Raw genomic sequence first — 15,347 nt, 5'->3', positions numbered from 1 at the left:
TTGAACTGCTTGTTACTAGCATTAATTCAGCTCCAAAGACATGCCAAGGTTCTCTTGTATATAAATGAATGACAATACCATTTTTCCAAGCAGTATTATAGCAACGGTTCTTAATACCAACATGAAATAGTGATTTCCATACATCACAGAAAGATTAAAAATTATTTGATTTGCAACATAACATTTCTGTGTATTGAGCTGGATTAATAGCGCTCACAGCTCACTCCTGTGAAAAGCACACCCTGACCTTTCACTGTCCATAAAAGATGTTTACTGATTCACAAATTCAACAGCACAGGTACCTTTTGCCTAACAGTACAGATAAAGTATGTCCAGAGCTCTTTTTGGTTCTTAATGAGAAAACAGCCTGTAACATTTAATTCATTTGTTCTTTATTTAGTGTTGGAACAAGCTGCAGAAGACTGTTCTTAATGTTTTACAGTTTTGCCCATACTGCTATATGGCAATAATCAGCACTGAGGGAACAGTGCAGAAATGAGGTGCTGCAGGGTACAGTATTACTAGTCAAACTAGAAAAGACCAAGAAGGAGCAACAGAAAGTCCAGCATACAGCAGCAAGACTCTGCACTTATCTTCTGCATTCCCAACAGGTTATCTCTACCCTCTCCCAAAAATATTAACATTACAATTCTTCCAATTGTAATTTCCAATTTCAATTCTCTGCTAAACACTCTTGCTCAAAGAAAACAAAACAAAACAACAAAAAGTTACTTCAGAACTTCCAACTACAAAGGAACAGAAATATGAATTTTTTCTAGGGAAGCAGGGTTGATGAAGGAAAGCATAAAGTACCCAAGTGCTTGAATTTCTTGATCCAATTTTGAGCTCTGTAGGAACTCCTGGAAAAACTTCATATCTGAGTAAAGATTTTCTGGCTATTTGAAGAGTACCTTCATGCCAGGAATCTGGGAGTCAGGCTTTTCTGGAGAACAAGCACTGCAGATGGTGAGACAGTTACCATTCTACAGGACCCATCAGTATAAGCTTTTCTGTAATACCTCACAATCAACACTTTAAAACATTTGTAAAGTCACTTTCCAAGACACACTTCTGCACGTAATTCTCTACATGTTTGATACACAAAGTGAAAATCCATAAAGATTAAAAAAAAAAAAAAAAAAAAAAAGAGATCCAACAAAATGAAAATTGAGTTGTTCTCACTTTTTGCCTATTAGTGTCCTAGCTTGCCATACTTATTCCAGTAGTCACATTTGCTTCAACCATTGATATATTGCTCAGGGGATGATGAGTTAACAAGAATGAATGGCAATGGACATTCCTTTACTCCTTGTAGGAGAAGACTTAACAGGGAATTCACTGCTCCTTGAAAGTATTACAGGAATATTTTGAATTATTGTTCCAGATTTGCCCTGGAAAAAATAAAAACCTCTTTATAAAAATCCTGTATCTGCTCTAAATGGGAATTTAGATACTCACATCCTACCCACTGTCACATAAGCAAAAATCATGACTCTAGATGATGAGCTCCTAGATGATGCATATATATACTGACCATAAAATTCTGAAGTAAGACACTGGTAATAACAGTCAAATCTTAAATGGGCAATAGATTTATAGGCAGGAAAACCTAAGCATAAGACATTCAAGAATAGCATAAACAAAATATGTCAATTTGCATTTCAAGATAAGATGATGATTAATGCAAGTTTTCTGAATGAAGACAAAAGTATTCTTTGCAAAATTTTGACATGCTTCACGAGACAAGCATAATACACATAAAAATCAAGTCAGAAACAGACTTTGCATTGCATCAGAAAAAAATCACAAACACATGGTGCATATTAGCAGTATTTTTCAACAACAGTTCCTACATGTAATAAACAGGTTCTTCTAAAATGCATGGACCCAATGGTTTAAGTAAAAGTAAAAAAGCAAAAACAAACAAAAAGAAAAACACAAGCTTTTCCACTGTTTTGAACTAATTTCAGAAATAATATGCACGCTACAGTAAGATGGACAGCTCCATCACCCTGACCGTTTTTAGTAACTTTAAACTAAAAGCTTTTTAGTAAAATCAAACCTTAAACCCATCCTCTGTAGTTTTAGATTAACTGATCAACATTAAAAGGGTAATTAATTGTTAGAGACTTGACACACACACATCCTTAGCTCCTGAGAGGTGAATGTTTCATTGACACTGGACACAATGATACTCCTTCAGTTTTTGCTGCACTTTCAGTAAGGATTAGTCACTACAGACTCAACAGAGCAGGATCATAGAATGGTCTGGGTTGGACAGGACCTTAAAGATCACCTCATTCCAACTCACTGTCAGGTGGCAGGGACACCTCCCACCAGACCAGGTTGCCCAAAACCCCATCCAGCCTGGCCTTGAACACTTCCGAGGATGGGGTATCCACAGCTTCTCTGGGCAACTGATGCCAGGGCCTCACCACCCTCTGAGTAAAGAATTTCCTCCTCATATCTAATCTAGATCTAACCTCTTTTAGTATAAAGCCATTCCCCCTTGTCCTGTCACTACACACCCTGCCAGAGTCCCTCACCTGCTTTCCCTTAGGCTTCCTTTACATATTGGAAGGATGCTATAAGGTCTCCCCAGAGCCTTCTTTTCTCCAGGCTGAACAATCCCAACTCCCTCAGCCTGTTTTTACAACAAAGATACTCCAGCCCTCTGATCATCCTCATGGATCTCCTCATGTCTTAACAGCTTCATGTCCTCACACAGTCTTAACAGGTTTATGTCCTCCTTGTGTTGGGGGCCCCATAGCTGAATGCAGTGCTCCAGGTGGGGTCTCATTAGAGCAGAGCAGAGGGAAATAATCACCTCCATTGACCTGCTGGCTACGCTTCCTTTGTTGCAGCCTAGGATATGGCTGGCTTTCTGGGCTGCAATTCCTCATTGTTGGCTCATGTTGACCTTCTCATCAACCAACATCCCCAGGTCCTTCTCTCCAGGGCTGCTCTCAATCAATTCTCTGCCCAGCCTGTATTTGTGCTGGGAATTGCCCCAGCCCAGATGCAGACCTTGCGCTTGGCCTTACTGAACCTCATGAGGTTCACATAGGCCCACCTCTTAAGCCTGTCCAGGTCCCCTCCCTCCAGTGCATCAACCGCACCACTCAGATTGGTGTCATTGGCAAACTTGCTGAGGGTGCGCTGGATCTCACTGTCCATGTCACCAACAAAGATGTTAAACAACTCTGGTCTCAATACCAACCCCTGAGGAACACCACTCATCCCTGGTCTCCATGTGGATATCAAGCTGTTGACCACAACTCTTTGAGTATAACCACCCAGCCAATTCCTTACCCACCAAGTGGTGCATCCATCAAATACTTGTGTCCCCAGTTTAGAGACAAGGATATCATGAGGGACAGTGCCAAATGCTTTGTGCAAGTCCAGGTAGATGTCAGTTGCTCTTCCCCTCTGCACCAATGCTGTAACCCTATTGTAGAAGGAGACTTTAATCTTAGGAAAAAAAAAAAAAAAAGTATGGTAGAATTGTATGACTTGCTGAAGAAATGCTGCAGACTCTTGCCTTGTACAATACTTACATGGCTCCAAGCAATGCAATCTTTAGATTGTTCTTTTCTGGAATTCAGATGTGAAAAGCTCAAGAAGGGTAAGAAAAATCTGAATAGCTTCCAGAATAATCTAATTCTTGAGGCTAATACAAGATCAGGAAATACATACAAATCAGACATAATATAAATTTAAATATAGTATGGAAATATTTACAAACAAGCCACAAGACTGAACAATCCTATTAACATATGGGACATTTATTGAAACTGTTTTACATCACCAGAATAATTAGAAAACTGAGGGTTTGAACTTGATATTCAGGACTGTGCTGTGTTAAATTTTAACTACCATTACATAGCAGTAGTATTCTTGTGTTGACTAGTTTGTGGTATTTAATGTTATTTGCAGATATATTTACTAAAAATAACTCAAAAGGAACAAAGTATCTTAGTGATTTTTGATATGTGAGTGTATTTTTTGAAATGGTACAGATAAGAAATAGTTAATGTCATGTGAACATAATTTTTTGGAAAAAAAAAAAAAAGATGACTTCATAAGAAGCTGGTGATTTGGCAATGCCACCTATGTTTTTTCAATGTATCAAGATAAAACGATTACACCAGAGGGAAATTATATACATATAAATCTGGTAAATAAAACTGTCCTTACAAAGGTAAAGACTAATGTCTGTATTGCTGCAACAGAAGCTTGACCCCGTGTTCTCAGAGATGGGATTTGACTTCATTTGTCAATTTCTACTTACCAAATTTTGAATAAGTGTCGCTTGTAAATAAATGAAAAACAAAAACACACAACTATTAATGCAACATATGGAAAACAAACAATAATCAAATTCCAGTCAAATAAAATTCAGTTTTACTTTATTGTCAGTGGGGAAGGAGACTCTGGGGTGGGCTCAGGGAGAAGCAGGGCAGAGGGTGGAAACGAAAAAGCCATGCCATGCAAAGCCATGCAGAAAAGAAGAAAAATCGAAAAAAAAAGGTGCAAACAGAGTTGTTTTAGCAATGTACCCTGCATATTTTAGAACACTGCATAATCCGGTCACCTGCACCCAGCAGTACTTCTCATCGCCATCTTCAATTCTAATTTTGGTTATTCCTTTCAGAGAGGAAATTCTAACCAGTAATAAGCTACTACTGGAAATCTAAATGACATTTTTTAAAGGATTTATGTTTAGGTAACATTTGCCCAGAATAGAAATCATTTTTCAACACAGGCCATAGTATATTTTAGGCACTACAGTGGACAGATTTAGATGTCTAGATTTTTACTTTTGTTGAAATTCCCTTGTATAATTGTATATAAATATTCAATAAAAATTAATATATCTGCTCTACTTTCTTGTTGAAAAAAATGAAATATGGAATGAGGCACACCAGAGTGGACATTTAAAATAATTTTCAGCAATCCATTAAGGTACACAACAGCATAATTCTGAATATCTTTCTCCTCTTTCCAAGTCGATTTACAGTTAAAACAGAGACAACTCATGTCTGCTGAGAAATGGCAAAATTGATTCATGACTGTATGGAGAAAGCATATGGAAAAACCACAGGAAAAAGATACCATTTACTGACTAGAAAAAATGGAGCTAGAGAAAATCATGTTGTCATTACAAGCTGAGACGAGGCGGGAGGTGGTGAAACGTCCCACATTGACTTTCAAACATTTTGGATGCAGATCAGACCAGCACACTTCCACTGTTCTAGTTCTCATGTTAACACTTCTAGTCAGCACAGGAGCTCAAAATAACTTATACGTCATAGAAAAATTGAAACTTTGGGGGAATTGTTTTGTTTTCCAAAAACATAAGCTTAACCACAGACACACATATTTAAAATTTAAAATAAATTAAACAACATTAATGATTAAATTGCTCAAATACAGAAGAGACGGTTGAGGTTTGACAATCAGGAGTTTGTTGGCAAAATAAATAAATTGAACTAAATAAATTGAACTATCATGCCTATGATTAAGTGTGATTGATTTAAAAAAAATACAGATGTGGAATGTTATTCAGTGCACCTGATGACAGTACTACCTAAGGCAAAGTATTCTATTATTTTTGCATGGCTATAACCTGAGTTAATACTTTTGGTATCTGTGGTATAAACAAGCTGAGTAACAGTCATTGTCATAGTTCAGAATTCACATATAACCTTTTGATTCACTTTATAATTTATGGGAAAAATTACAAAATCATCTGTATTTTGTAAACAACTAACTGGTTACTCAACACCTAAGACAAGACTTACAGTAAATTAAGGAACTGCAATTGCAGGTTAGCATGCTAGTCATTCTAGATTTTACAATAATGCAACAACTTACATCTCAGAAGCACCACTGGCAGTGTCAGAATAATTAAATCCCACGGATATATGCATTCCAAACAATTGTTTGGAAAGAATATTTTGGCAGTAGATACTGACTATATATACCAGAAATTCTGAAGACTTTGATTTGGGAATTTATGGAAACCTTTACCTAACACTGCATTGTTTCCTGTACTTTTTACATCAACTGCAGTAATCAGGCACTCAACAATATTATGACTAACACATCTAAGAAGTAAGTAGTATCACACAGCTTCAGGCTCTCCCGATTAAAGTTCTAATGTCTGGATATGAAACAAAAATGTTCCATTAAGTAAAAAGAGTTGAAAAACGCAACTGTGAAATACTGTATTTATTATTTAATATAAATCTGACTTTATTTGCCACTTGCTTAGCACACAATATCCAAGGCATATATTTGGTATGCAACAGTGCCCTTATAACCTCAAAACTTCCTTCTTCAGTTGGAAATCTGTTAATAACTTTTATTTAGAATAATAAGCTTTAATTCATATTTCTAGTGCAGACATATATTTATTATCCCCATTGTAAGTTTTTGTAAACTGTTATATTTTCTTTGAATAATGATAAAGGTGCTGCGACATTTCCTTGAGTAGGATATAAAAAAGTTTACACTAAAAGTGATATTGTAATGTAAATTCATCGTGACCTGGTCTATTCATTTACAAAAAGAAAATAATATTTGGTAACTATGCAGCCCCTCCTGTGATCATCTAAATTAGGCTTTTCTGGTGAACAGATGCCTTCTTAGAATTTGAGTTGTAAGACTAGTGATGATTAAGTTAACATTTCCTTCAAAAGAAACTTGAACTTCAACACAGCCTCAAGTTGTAAGAAAAAGAAGACAGAAACTAAATATTGATTTTCAGAATCAAAATTCTGAAAAAATTTTTCAGAATCAAAAAGAAAGATTTGCTCTGAATAGTACGAAAAGAATTATTTCAGAATTCAGCTTCAGTGCCAAATGTAATGGTAAAACAAATTCATTTAAAACTGTATTTTGAAAAAAATATATATATATATGTTTAAGTAAAATGAAATCTATTAAGTAAAAAAAAAAAAAAAAAATTCAAGAAGGTGAAACTTGGCAAATTTTTTTGATCACTGGAGTTTTTTCTTTAAACTTAATAGCAGCTACTTTTGTGATGTATCTGTAGACTGGTGTGACCACAAATAATTTCATCAATCCACCCCTGCACTCCCCACCCTCTTTTTTTTTTTTTTTTTTTTCAACTTTGTAGTTACTATGCATATAATTCTACTTGTAAAGGAAACTAGAAGGTAGATGTTCAGCGTTCTTCATATCTTGGTGCTTCTAAATTCATTATGATTTTGGCTGATTCTCTCTTACTTCTTCCAGTTTAGAAAGGATCCACTGCATGAAAGGAAAAGGAAATAATGAAAATGTATCCTTAAGTAAAAATCACGTAGAGCAGCTGCAAATATGATTGGGATGGCCACACAATTCACTACCTGCTCCCTCCCCAAGTTTTAACACAGTACTTAAAATTCTACTGTAGATTATAAATGCCTGATTTTCTCACACGAAAATGGAGGCATTGAAGTACCAATATCTGACATGACAACACTGAATACCACAACTAGTTAAGCTGCCTAGGTAGTTCAGTTCAGTTAGTTCAGTTTCCTGGACTACATTTCAATGAATACTACTTTATAAAATTAAATGAAATCATTATTTCATGCACATTATTATTAACCCTCTGCATTAGTCTACAACTCTAGATGCATCTAGTCCCAGATTACACTATAAAACTAAGGATAACAGAAGACAGTAGACAAGAATTTCTTGTAGCAATGTGATAATACAGTTATTTATAGGAGAAAAAAAAATGCTTTTCTCAACTATATTCAGTTTCTTTTCATGAATTTTGAATTCTCATATTTTCTGAACACAGAAGAGAAACGTGGCACTTCTCACAGATGCAGAACTCTAGGACACTAGACTAAGACTCTGGGACCTCTGGAAACTCTAGAACTCTAGGACTCTAGACTAGGGCACTACAGTGTCCTCTAGACTGAAAAGGGGAGTGAAATGACCTCATACTCCTTACTGTGAAGGGTCCAGTTTCATTTTTACTGTTCCTAAAATGCTTGCCTTGGTGTCTTCACTCTATACACAAGCACAAACGCAACATTTGGAGAAGTAAGCTGTAGGCTAGACAGCCCAGAAGGAACTCTCAAAGACACCATACTTTCAGTAGGACAATCCCTAAGAACCTGACAGCATTTTTGATGAAACTTTAAAGTATTCCTTCACTAAGATGTAAGTACAGTCTGTACCAAGTCTATCTGACAAGGACCTTTTACCCCCTCACATCTGCATTCCTGTTGGTTTTGTGTGTGAGGTGCTTGGACCTTTCTGAAAAATAAGCAAACCAACATTTAATGAAAAGTATACATTTTTTTCCTGCTTTCTTTTCCTTGCTTAAGCACTTATAGTATGCATAACATAATTCACAGTCCATGGTGCTGCTTAAAAAAATAAAATAAAAAATGGAGCTCAGCACCTCCATAGAGTACAAGAGAAGTAAAAGTCAGCAATGGGCTCTCAAACACCTTGATAGTATTTGTGATTCTTTTTGAGCTAAGAGCCAAAAGGTATCACTCAGCTGCAGTTGTAAACTACCCTTGCCAAAAAAAAAAAAAAAGCAACTTAAACTGTTGAGTAGATGCAGGAGGTGTGCATATATACAAGATTAATTTATTCTTTGTGAAAATAATGATTCATGCCAATTAAAAATATGACAGAATTTAGCAACTTTGCTAACTCATAGTGCTGGTAGCAGACCTGAACCAGGTTGCAGTGAGAACTAATGTCAAAATGAAGAGATCATATAGAACTTATCTAATTATTATAACATCAAATAAGCTATTTGATTCTCTATTAGTATTTTCCTCATTCTTAAGCTCTGGGGGTAGTTTACAAATATTGTTCTATTAAATTTTACTATTTTAATTCATATTCTCGATTGCTTACTTTCATTAGTAGAACTATCAAATCAGCTGTCTGGCAGTTATATGTCCAAAGATAAAAGTAAGTATAAGTTTGGTGTTTAGATTGAGAATTTCTGAAATTCAGTATCAATAGATCATTGCTCTTTCCATCTGTTTAAGGGCTGAATCATCAACCATTATGCTTGTAGATGTAGTCAGATTTATAAACTAAGATTTATCAGAGACACTAGGGAGATGATATGCATTATCTGGATGAGAATTTTAACAACCATAAGAAAGTGGAAGGAGCTGGTATTTCACACCGTAAACACAAGCTCTAAAGAGCTGCAGGGTCTGAAACACAATCTCAGTTATCTCTCAGTTAGGAGAGATCATGTCCAATGGGACAGAGTACTAAGTATGAGTATGAAATATTTTATTTTCAACACTCAAGGTTAAGATTTTTTTTTTCACTTTTTAAGCCAAATGCAACACTGGATAATTGTAATCATATTTTGATTTTACCTTAGCATCCTCTGGACTTTTAAAATTAATAATTTTTCCAAATTCTTTGGCATGGAACACAGACTTTACTCGTTCCTAAAAAAAAAAAAAAAAATGTAATTAGGTAATTGTAGAGTTAATTTCTTCAAACTTCATGTGTAAGAATTTATTTACCATTAAGGCAGCTATGGTTCAGAGAGCACCAAGCATCATGTACCCATCAAACTAATCTGAGTATGTTCACATCACACACACCCTGAGAAACATCATTTTCTGCCTGAAAACACAGTGGACTTAACACTCCAACAGTAACAAATCTATACCTTCTATACCATGGAGTTGCTGGAGACTGGCCTGTAAAAATAAGTAGGAATGGAATGCAAATAATGGAGTATGGCATAACAAAATTCAGTACCCTATGAAGGAGGATCTTTTTATCCTCCTTCGAGTTATTACCCAGGTTGGCATTCTACTGCTACTGATTTTGCAAGCAGTGGTCCTAGATACTGAAAATAACAATCTAGGCTTCAGAAATAAAACATGGACAGTGATATGCAAAATACACTTTTCAACCACAGATTTCAATGAAGAACATACTGCATATATTTGAATGACCCTGAAATATTGGATAAAGATGTGTTATTCAGCGTTGTTTGAAATGGTAGAAACTAAGAATTACGGTAGGATTTCACCCTGCAAATGTTAATTTGCAGTCAGAAATCCAGTTTGGAGTATTCCAAAACAAAGTGGCTCTGCATTTCATGCTCTGCAATAGAAACAAATAATCTGAGTGAAATACTGAATGACTTGTTCTTTGCACGTAAAACATCCGGACTATCCTGACACCCAAGATTCAACGATTACACATGTGAAACTTAATAAAACAGAAACAAACCAAATCCCTGACAGCTAAATTTGTTGATTCAAATTATTTTCAGTTACCATCTCAACAGGAATTCAAGATATATATATTGCCTCTGTTTCAGTCATCAGTGCTCATCTGTCTCCTTATTCTCCTTTCACAATTTACCAGGGAAGGTTTTGTTTAGTTTGTTTTAATGAAATTCACAACTGAGAGCAACATTCTTCAACTTGAATTGGAAAGGATAAGCACTTGTCATCGTGGTTTTTAAGAAGACATTAACACCTTATTGTATTTTTGATTAACTTAATTAACAAATAATTAACAAATGGAGGAAAAAATCCTGGAAGCATAGCACATGAAGATGGATTGGTTTGATATATTTGAATCTTTGGGAAGGTGTCGTGGTTTAACCCGGTCGGCAGCTAAACACCACGCAGCCGTTCGCTCCCCCTCCCCCTCCCTCTCTGGGATGGGGGAGAGAAATGGAAAGTGAAGCCCGTGAGTTGAGATAAAGACAGTTTAATAGGACAGGAAAATAATAATAACAAAATAATAATAACAATAATAATAATAATAATAATAATAATACAATGGTGATAATAGGGAAGTAATAATAATATGTACAAACAAGTGATGCACAATGCAATTGCTCACCACCCGCTGACCGATGCCCAGCCTAACCCCGAGCAGTCTGGCCCCCTCCCCCCAGCTAGCCACCCCTATATATTGTTTAGCATGACGTCAGATGGTATGGAATACCCCTTTGGCCAGTTTGGGTCACCTGTCCTGGGTCTGTCCCCTCCCAGCTCTTACTGCACCCCCAGCCTGCCTGTTGGCAGGACAGAGCAAAAGGCTGAGATGTCCTTGGCTTGGTATAAGCACTGCTCTGCAACAATTAAAACATCGGGGTGTTATCAGCACTCTTCTCATCCTAAGCCAAAACACAGCATTCCACCAGCTACTAGGAAGAAAATTAATTCTGTTCTAACTGAAACCAGGACAGAAGGTAATAGGGAAGAATTCCACGTATTGGCATGAGTGCTAGAGTGTGCAATAATATTCTCCAACCTTCTGAGAAAGTTGTGCTCTATCACTGTAGTGGGTTTACGTGGCAAGGTCTTGGTAGTGGAGGGGTTGTGGGGGGCTACAGGGGTGGCCTTTGTGAGAGTAATCCAGAAGCTGACCCTTGTTACGTAAGGACCAGTTTCAGATGACTCCAAAGGGACCCACTGCTGCCCAGAGCTGAGCCAATAAGCAACGTTGTTTGTGCCTCTGCGAGATCAGATTTAAGAAAGGGGAAAAAAAAATGCTGGGCAACAGCAGCTGGGAGAGTGAGGAGTGAGAACCAGCCCTGCAGCCCCCAAGGTGAGTGCAGCAGGAGGTGCTCCAGGCAGGCAGCAACAGTTCCCCTGCAGGCTGTGCAGGGAGAGGCCCCTGGTGGAGCAGGCTGTCCCCCTGCAGCCCATGGGTCCCACATGGAGCAGATCTCCACGCTGCAGCCCCCCCAGGGGTGGAGGAGCCCCCGGTGGAGCAGGTGGATGTGGCCTGGAGGAGGCTGCAGCCCATGGAGAGCCCCCGCAGGAGCAGATTCCAGGCCAGACCTGCAGCCTATGGAGAAGGGACCACACAAGAGCAGGGGATCTGGTGGGAGACTTGTGCTGGAGCAGTTTGCTCCTGAAGGATGGAGGAGGCACCCCATGGTACTAACCCCTATTTCGAGCAGTTCTTGAGGAGCTGCAGCCTGTGGGAAGCCCAAGCAGAATCAGCTTGGGAAGGACGGCATCAGCTGGGAGGGACCCCACGTGGAGAGACTGCCTCACATGGCAGAGAGTGACCATGAAGCAGTGGCAGCAGCAAAGTGCTATAGACTGACCAGAATCCCCATCCCCCTTTCCCCTGCACTGTTTGGGGTGAGGAAGTGAAAGAAGGCGGATGGGGGGAAGGTGTTTTTAGTTTGTTTTGTTTCTCACTTGTCTAGCTTGTTAGTAATAGGCAACAAATCTTACTAATCTCCCTATGCTGAGTCTGTTTTGCCCATGATGAGAATTATTGAGTGATCTCCCCATCCTTATCTCAACCCTTCAGACCTTTTCATTGTATTTTCTCCCCCCTTCCCTTTGAGGAGGGGAAGTAAGAGAGCAGTTGTGGTGGAGCTCAGCTGCCCACCTGAGTAAAACCACTGCGATCACCATTTTCCAAAGTATGAAATTTGGAAATTTCAGACAAACCGGTGCATACCAACATAAAATCCCTAGGACTCAAGGAATAATCAAACACCCAGTTTAGCATTCTGCTTAAAACAGTCAGAAGCTAGTAACATGAGGAGTTCCCAATGCCAAATTCAACTCCCTTCTATCTATAAGTACATCTCAACTAGAAGACAGATCAGGAGTTTGAAGTTCAATATTATAAAAGATCACAAAAAGAGAACAAAACATGATCAGGTTAATATACCTTTGCTTCAATGCGTAATCTTCTGCCATCAACAATGAATGGATCTTTAGTAAACTCATCATAAGTGTATTGCCATTCACATGTCAACTGTCCAAATGTCCCTTTTGTCACAAATAAGACACCACTAGACAAAAGAAAAAATTTATAATTTAAAAATCGATGTAAAAATACGTAAGTTATCAATTTACACTAGATCTAGTGAAGCCATACATTGTTTCAATACAGTTCCCGTCTAATTATATATAACAACTGTACAGCATGCTTTCTGAAAGTCTGAATTTTGAATGTCCTCTTACTTAAAATATTGTTTCATAGCAAGAGCATAACAGTATTTGTAGCTGTGTTTCTAAAAAATGTTGTAAAGACTTTATTTATGAAGAATGACTGATACTCGTTAGACGTTATTGATTCTCCACTCCTTTATCATCCATTTTCCTTTAAAGTGCTAACTGAAGTGAATCCCAGTTTTATTGACTTCAACCTAACCAAATTTAAAAATACATCTTAGTTACAGAAACTACAAACCCAACATTCTTTTTTGTCCTTAAATAGCAAAATTACTATGACAGTCAAATAACCTACTTCTGTGATGAAAAATGCTGCTACTGAATAAGATAATTATAAGCACACTAGACATGCCTTCATCATTATTGTATCTGCATATGTAAGGATAGACACATCAAAGCCTAGTTACTGATCAGGAATTAAGGCATACACATTTTTGATGATAGAGTCTTAAGCACTTATTCATAGCCAAAAGTTTACCTCTTTGTCACCATTAACAGATCTGTATTGTTGACCATAGCATGTGCAATATATCTGAGTTTTGCAAATCTTCCATTTTCAATTTTCTAAAAGAGATAAAAGTTTTACAGTTTTGAATATGCTAGTACAAAATTAACATATTAATTTTTGTTTAAAATGTATTTATCGCCCAAAAGTATAAATTATAACAAAGTATATACCACATACTTTTAAAGAAACTAATTTCATAAGTCAAAATGTGACTAACAGATCCGTGACAGCTAATATTATAATTACATGTATATAGAATTATTTAGTCCCTGGAAATGCAGCTGTGCAAACAGAAATCCTAACAAAAACTGGCAAGGAACAATTTAATTTCCCCAAAGATTTCAGGACTCAGTTTTCTACATACTACTGCTACGGTCCAAACTTCTGCTAATACAGTTCAAAGACAACACAAGAAACCAGTATGGTCAAAATACACCTAAGGAGGATTTGTTTCCTAATTTTTACATAGAATCATCTCCAAAACATTGGAGTCATTAGCCCTAGGTTAAATCTATACTTAACTGTCCACAAATACCCACTTACCACATATACAGTTAGACTTAATGACACATTTAAGGTAATGCTTAACATTTTTCTGTATTCTTTCATTTTCCTCTGAACTTGCTTAATCTTTTTTTTTTTTTTTTTTTTTTTTTTTTTTAAATTTCTGTGAATATTGTAGCTGAATATTTTTTACTAGTCATTAAATTTAAAACATCAATGACATCAGATTAAGGTTTTTTTTTTTTTTTTTTTTTTTTTTTTTTTAAATAGAGGGTCTATAATTTTAACATGACTAGGCAACCATGGGATTTCTGACTTTCCAAGCAACGAGTGATCAGATTAGTGACCAAATCAAGACTGGTGCATCTCAGTTAGACTGCCTGCCTGCTTCCTAGCTGTTAGAAATTGGAAGTAAATATAGATCAGTATAAAGCAGTATGACTCAATAAATAGTTAACTAAAAACATATTGTTTCAGATATGTATGGGAATATTTTAAAACATGTATGTTAGACCTCACTACAGTCAAAATGACAAAACCATTTAAAGAGTATTCATTAACACTGGAAAATGATAAGGACATTTAATGAGGTCTACACCAAGACTGGAAATCTGACAGTGGAGATAACTTCACACAAACAATTTTCTACAACTGATGCCTTCCCTCAAAAATGCTGATTCTTTCATGATTGGAACACAAGAACCTTCACAACAAGAAGTTCCTGAAAGAAAGCTTTCTAGAAAGCACATGAACAGCGTATCAGAAAATTCTGATTACTTTCCTATCCCCGAACTTGTTGGGCTGCAAAACCACAACTACTGATCACGTGCCTACCTATGTAAGTCATTGAGTTTATTAGTGCAAAATCTAGTGTCAAGAGCAGTGTGAATACAGCAAAAAGAAAGGCATAAGAAATGAGTGATTAAGGGCTTGGAAAACTCTTTTCTTTCTTTGTTTATTGCTCTTCTAGAAAGACTCTTTAAAACTTCTTATTCAGGCTTTGTCTAGGGGTTGTCATCAGACGATTTGAGTTTCTTCCTGCCTCTCCTATGAAGTACCAGCTTTGATCACAAAGTAACTAAAAAAACCTCTCACAAGGCAGTCTTCATAACGTTCCAGCATTAAGGTGCGTAGACGGAGGAAGGATAGCTAAATAGAGGTAACCAATATACGGTTGCATTTAATCTGCAGGACTCTGTAATGATTTTGGCACAAGTTCTCCAATTTAGTCAGCAATTTCTCTTACTGACCAAACACATTCTAAATATTCGGAAGTATAACCAGTATCTCTCTTCCATTAACAGCAATTACTGGGGAGAAAAAGCAAATAGAATAAAGATCCTCCTCATCCAAATTAGACTAAACTT

At 36.9% G+C, this 15,347-nt stretch overlaps 1 protein-coding gene across 2 annotated transcripts in view; it reads right to left on the bottom strand.

Annotated features, from left to right (window-relative positions):
* Positions 1 to 6,921: 6,921 nt before the first annotated feature.
* Positions 6,922 to 15,347, bottom strand: part of VPS13A (vacuolar protein sorting 13 homolog A) — a 118,927-nt gene continuing 110,501 nt past the window's right edge. For both annotated transcript variants that reach the window (XM_084305761.1, XM_084305762.1), the window contains exons 69-72: positions 13,447 to 13,532; positions 12,682 to 12,805; positions 9,384 to 9,458; positions 6,922 to 7,278 (exon numbers count right to left, since the gene is read on the bottom strand). In XM_084305761.1, the coding sequence (XP_084161887.1) occupies positions 7,228 to 7,278; positions 9,384 to 9,458; positions 12,682 to 12,805; positions 13,447 to 13,532 (336 nt within the window). In that variant the 3' untranslated portion in view covers positions 6,922 to 7,227. The remainder of the gene's footprint in view (positions 7,279 to 9,383; positions 9,459 to 12,681; positions 12,806 to 13,446; positions 13,533 to 15,347) is intronic.

Source organism: Netta rufina (assembly GCF_964035555.1).
Source record: "Netta rufina genome assembly, chromosome: Z".
In the NCBI taxonomy this organism is placed as follows: domain Eukaryota; kingdom Metazoa; phylum Chordata; class Aves; order Anseriformes; family Anatidae; genus Netta; species Netta rufina.
The sequence above is the reverse complement of the archived record's forward strand: the minus strand, read 5'-3'. Positions and strand labels throughout refer to the sequence as shown.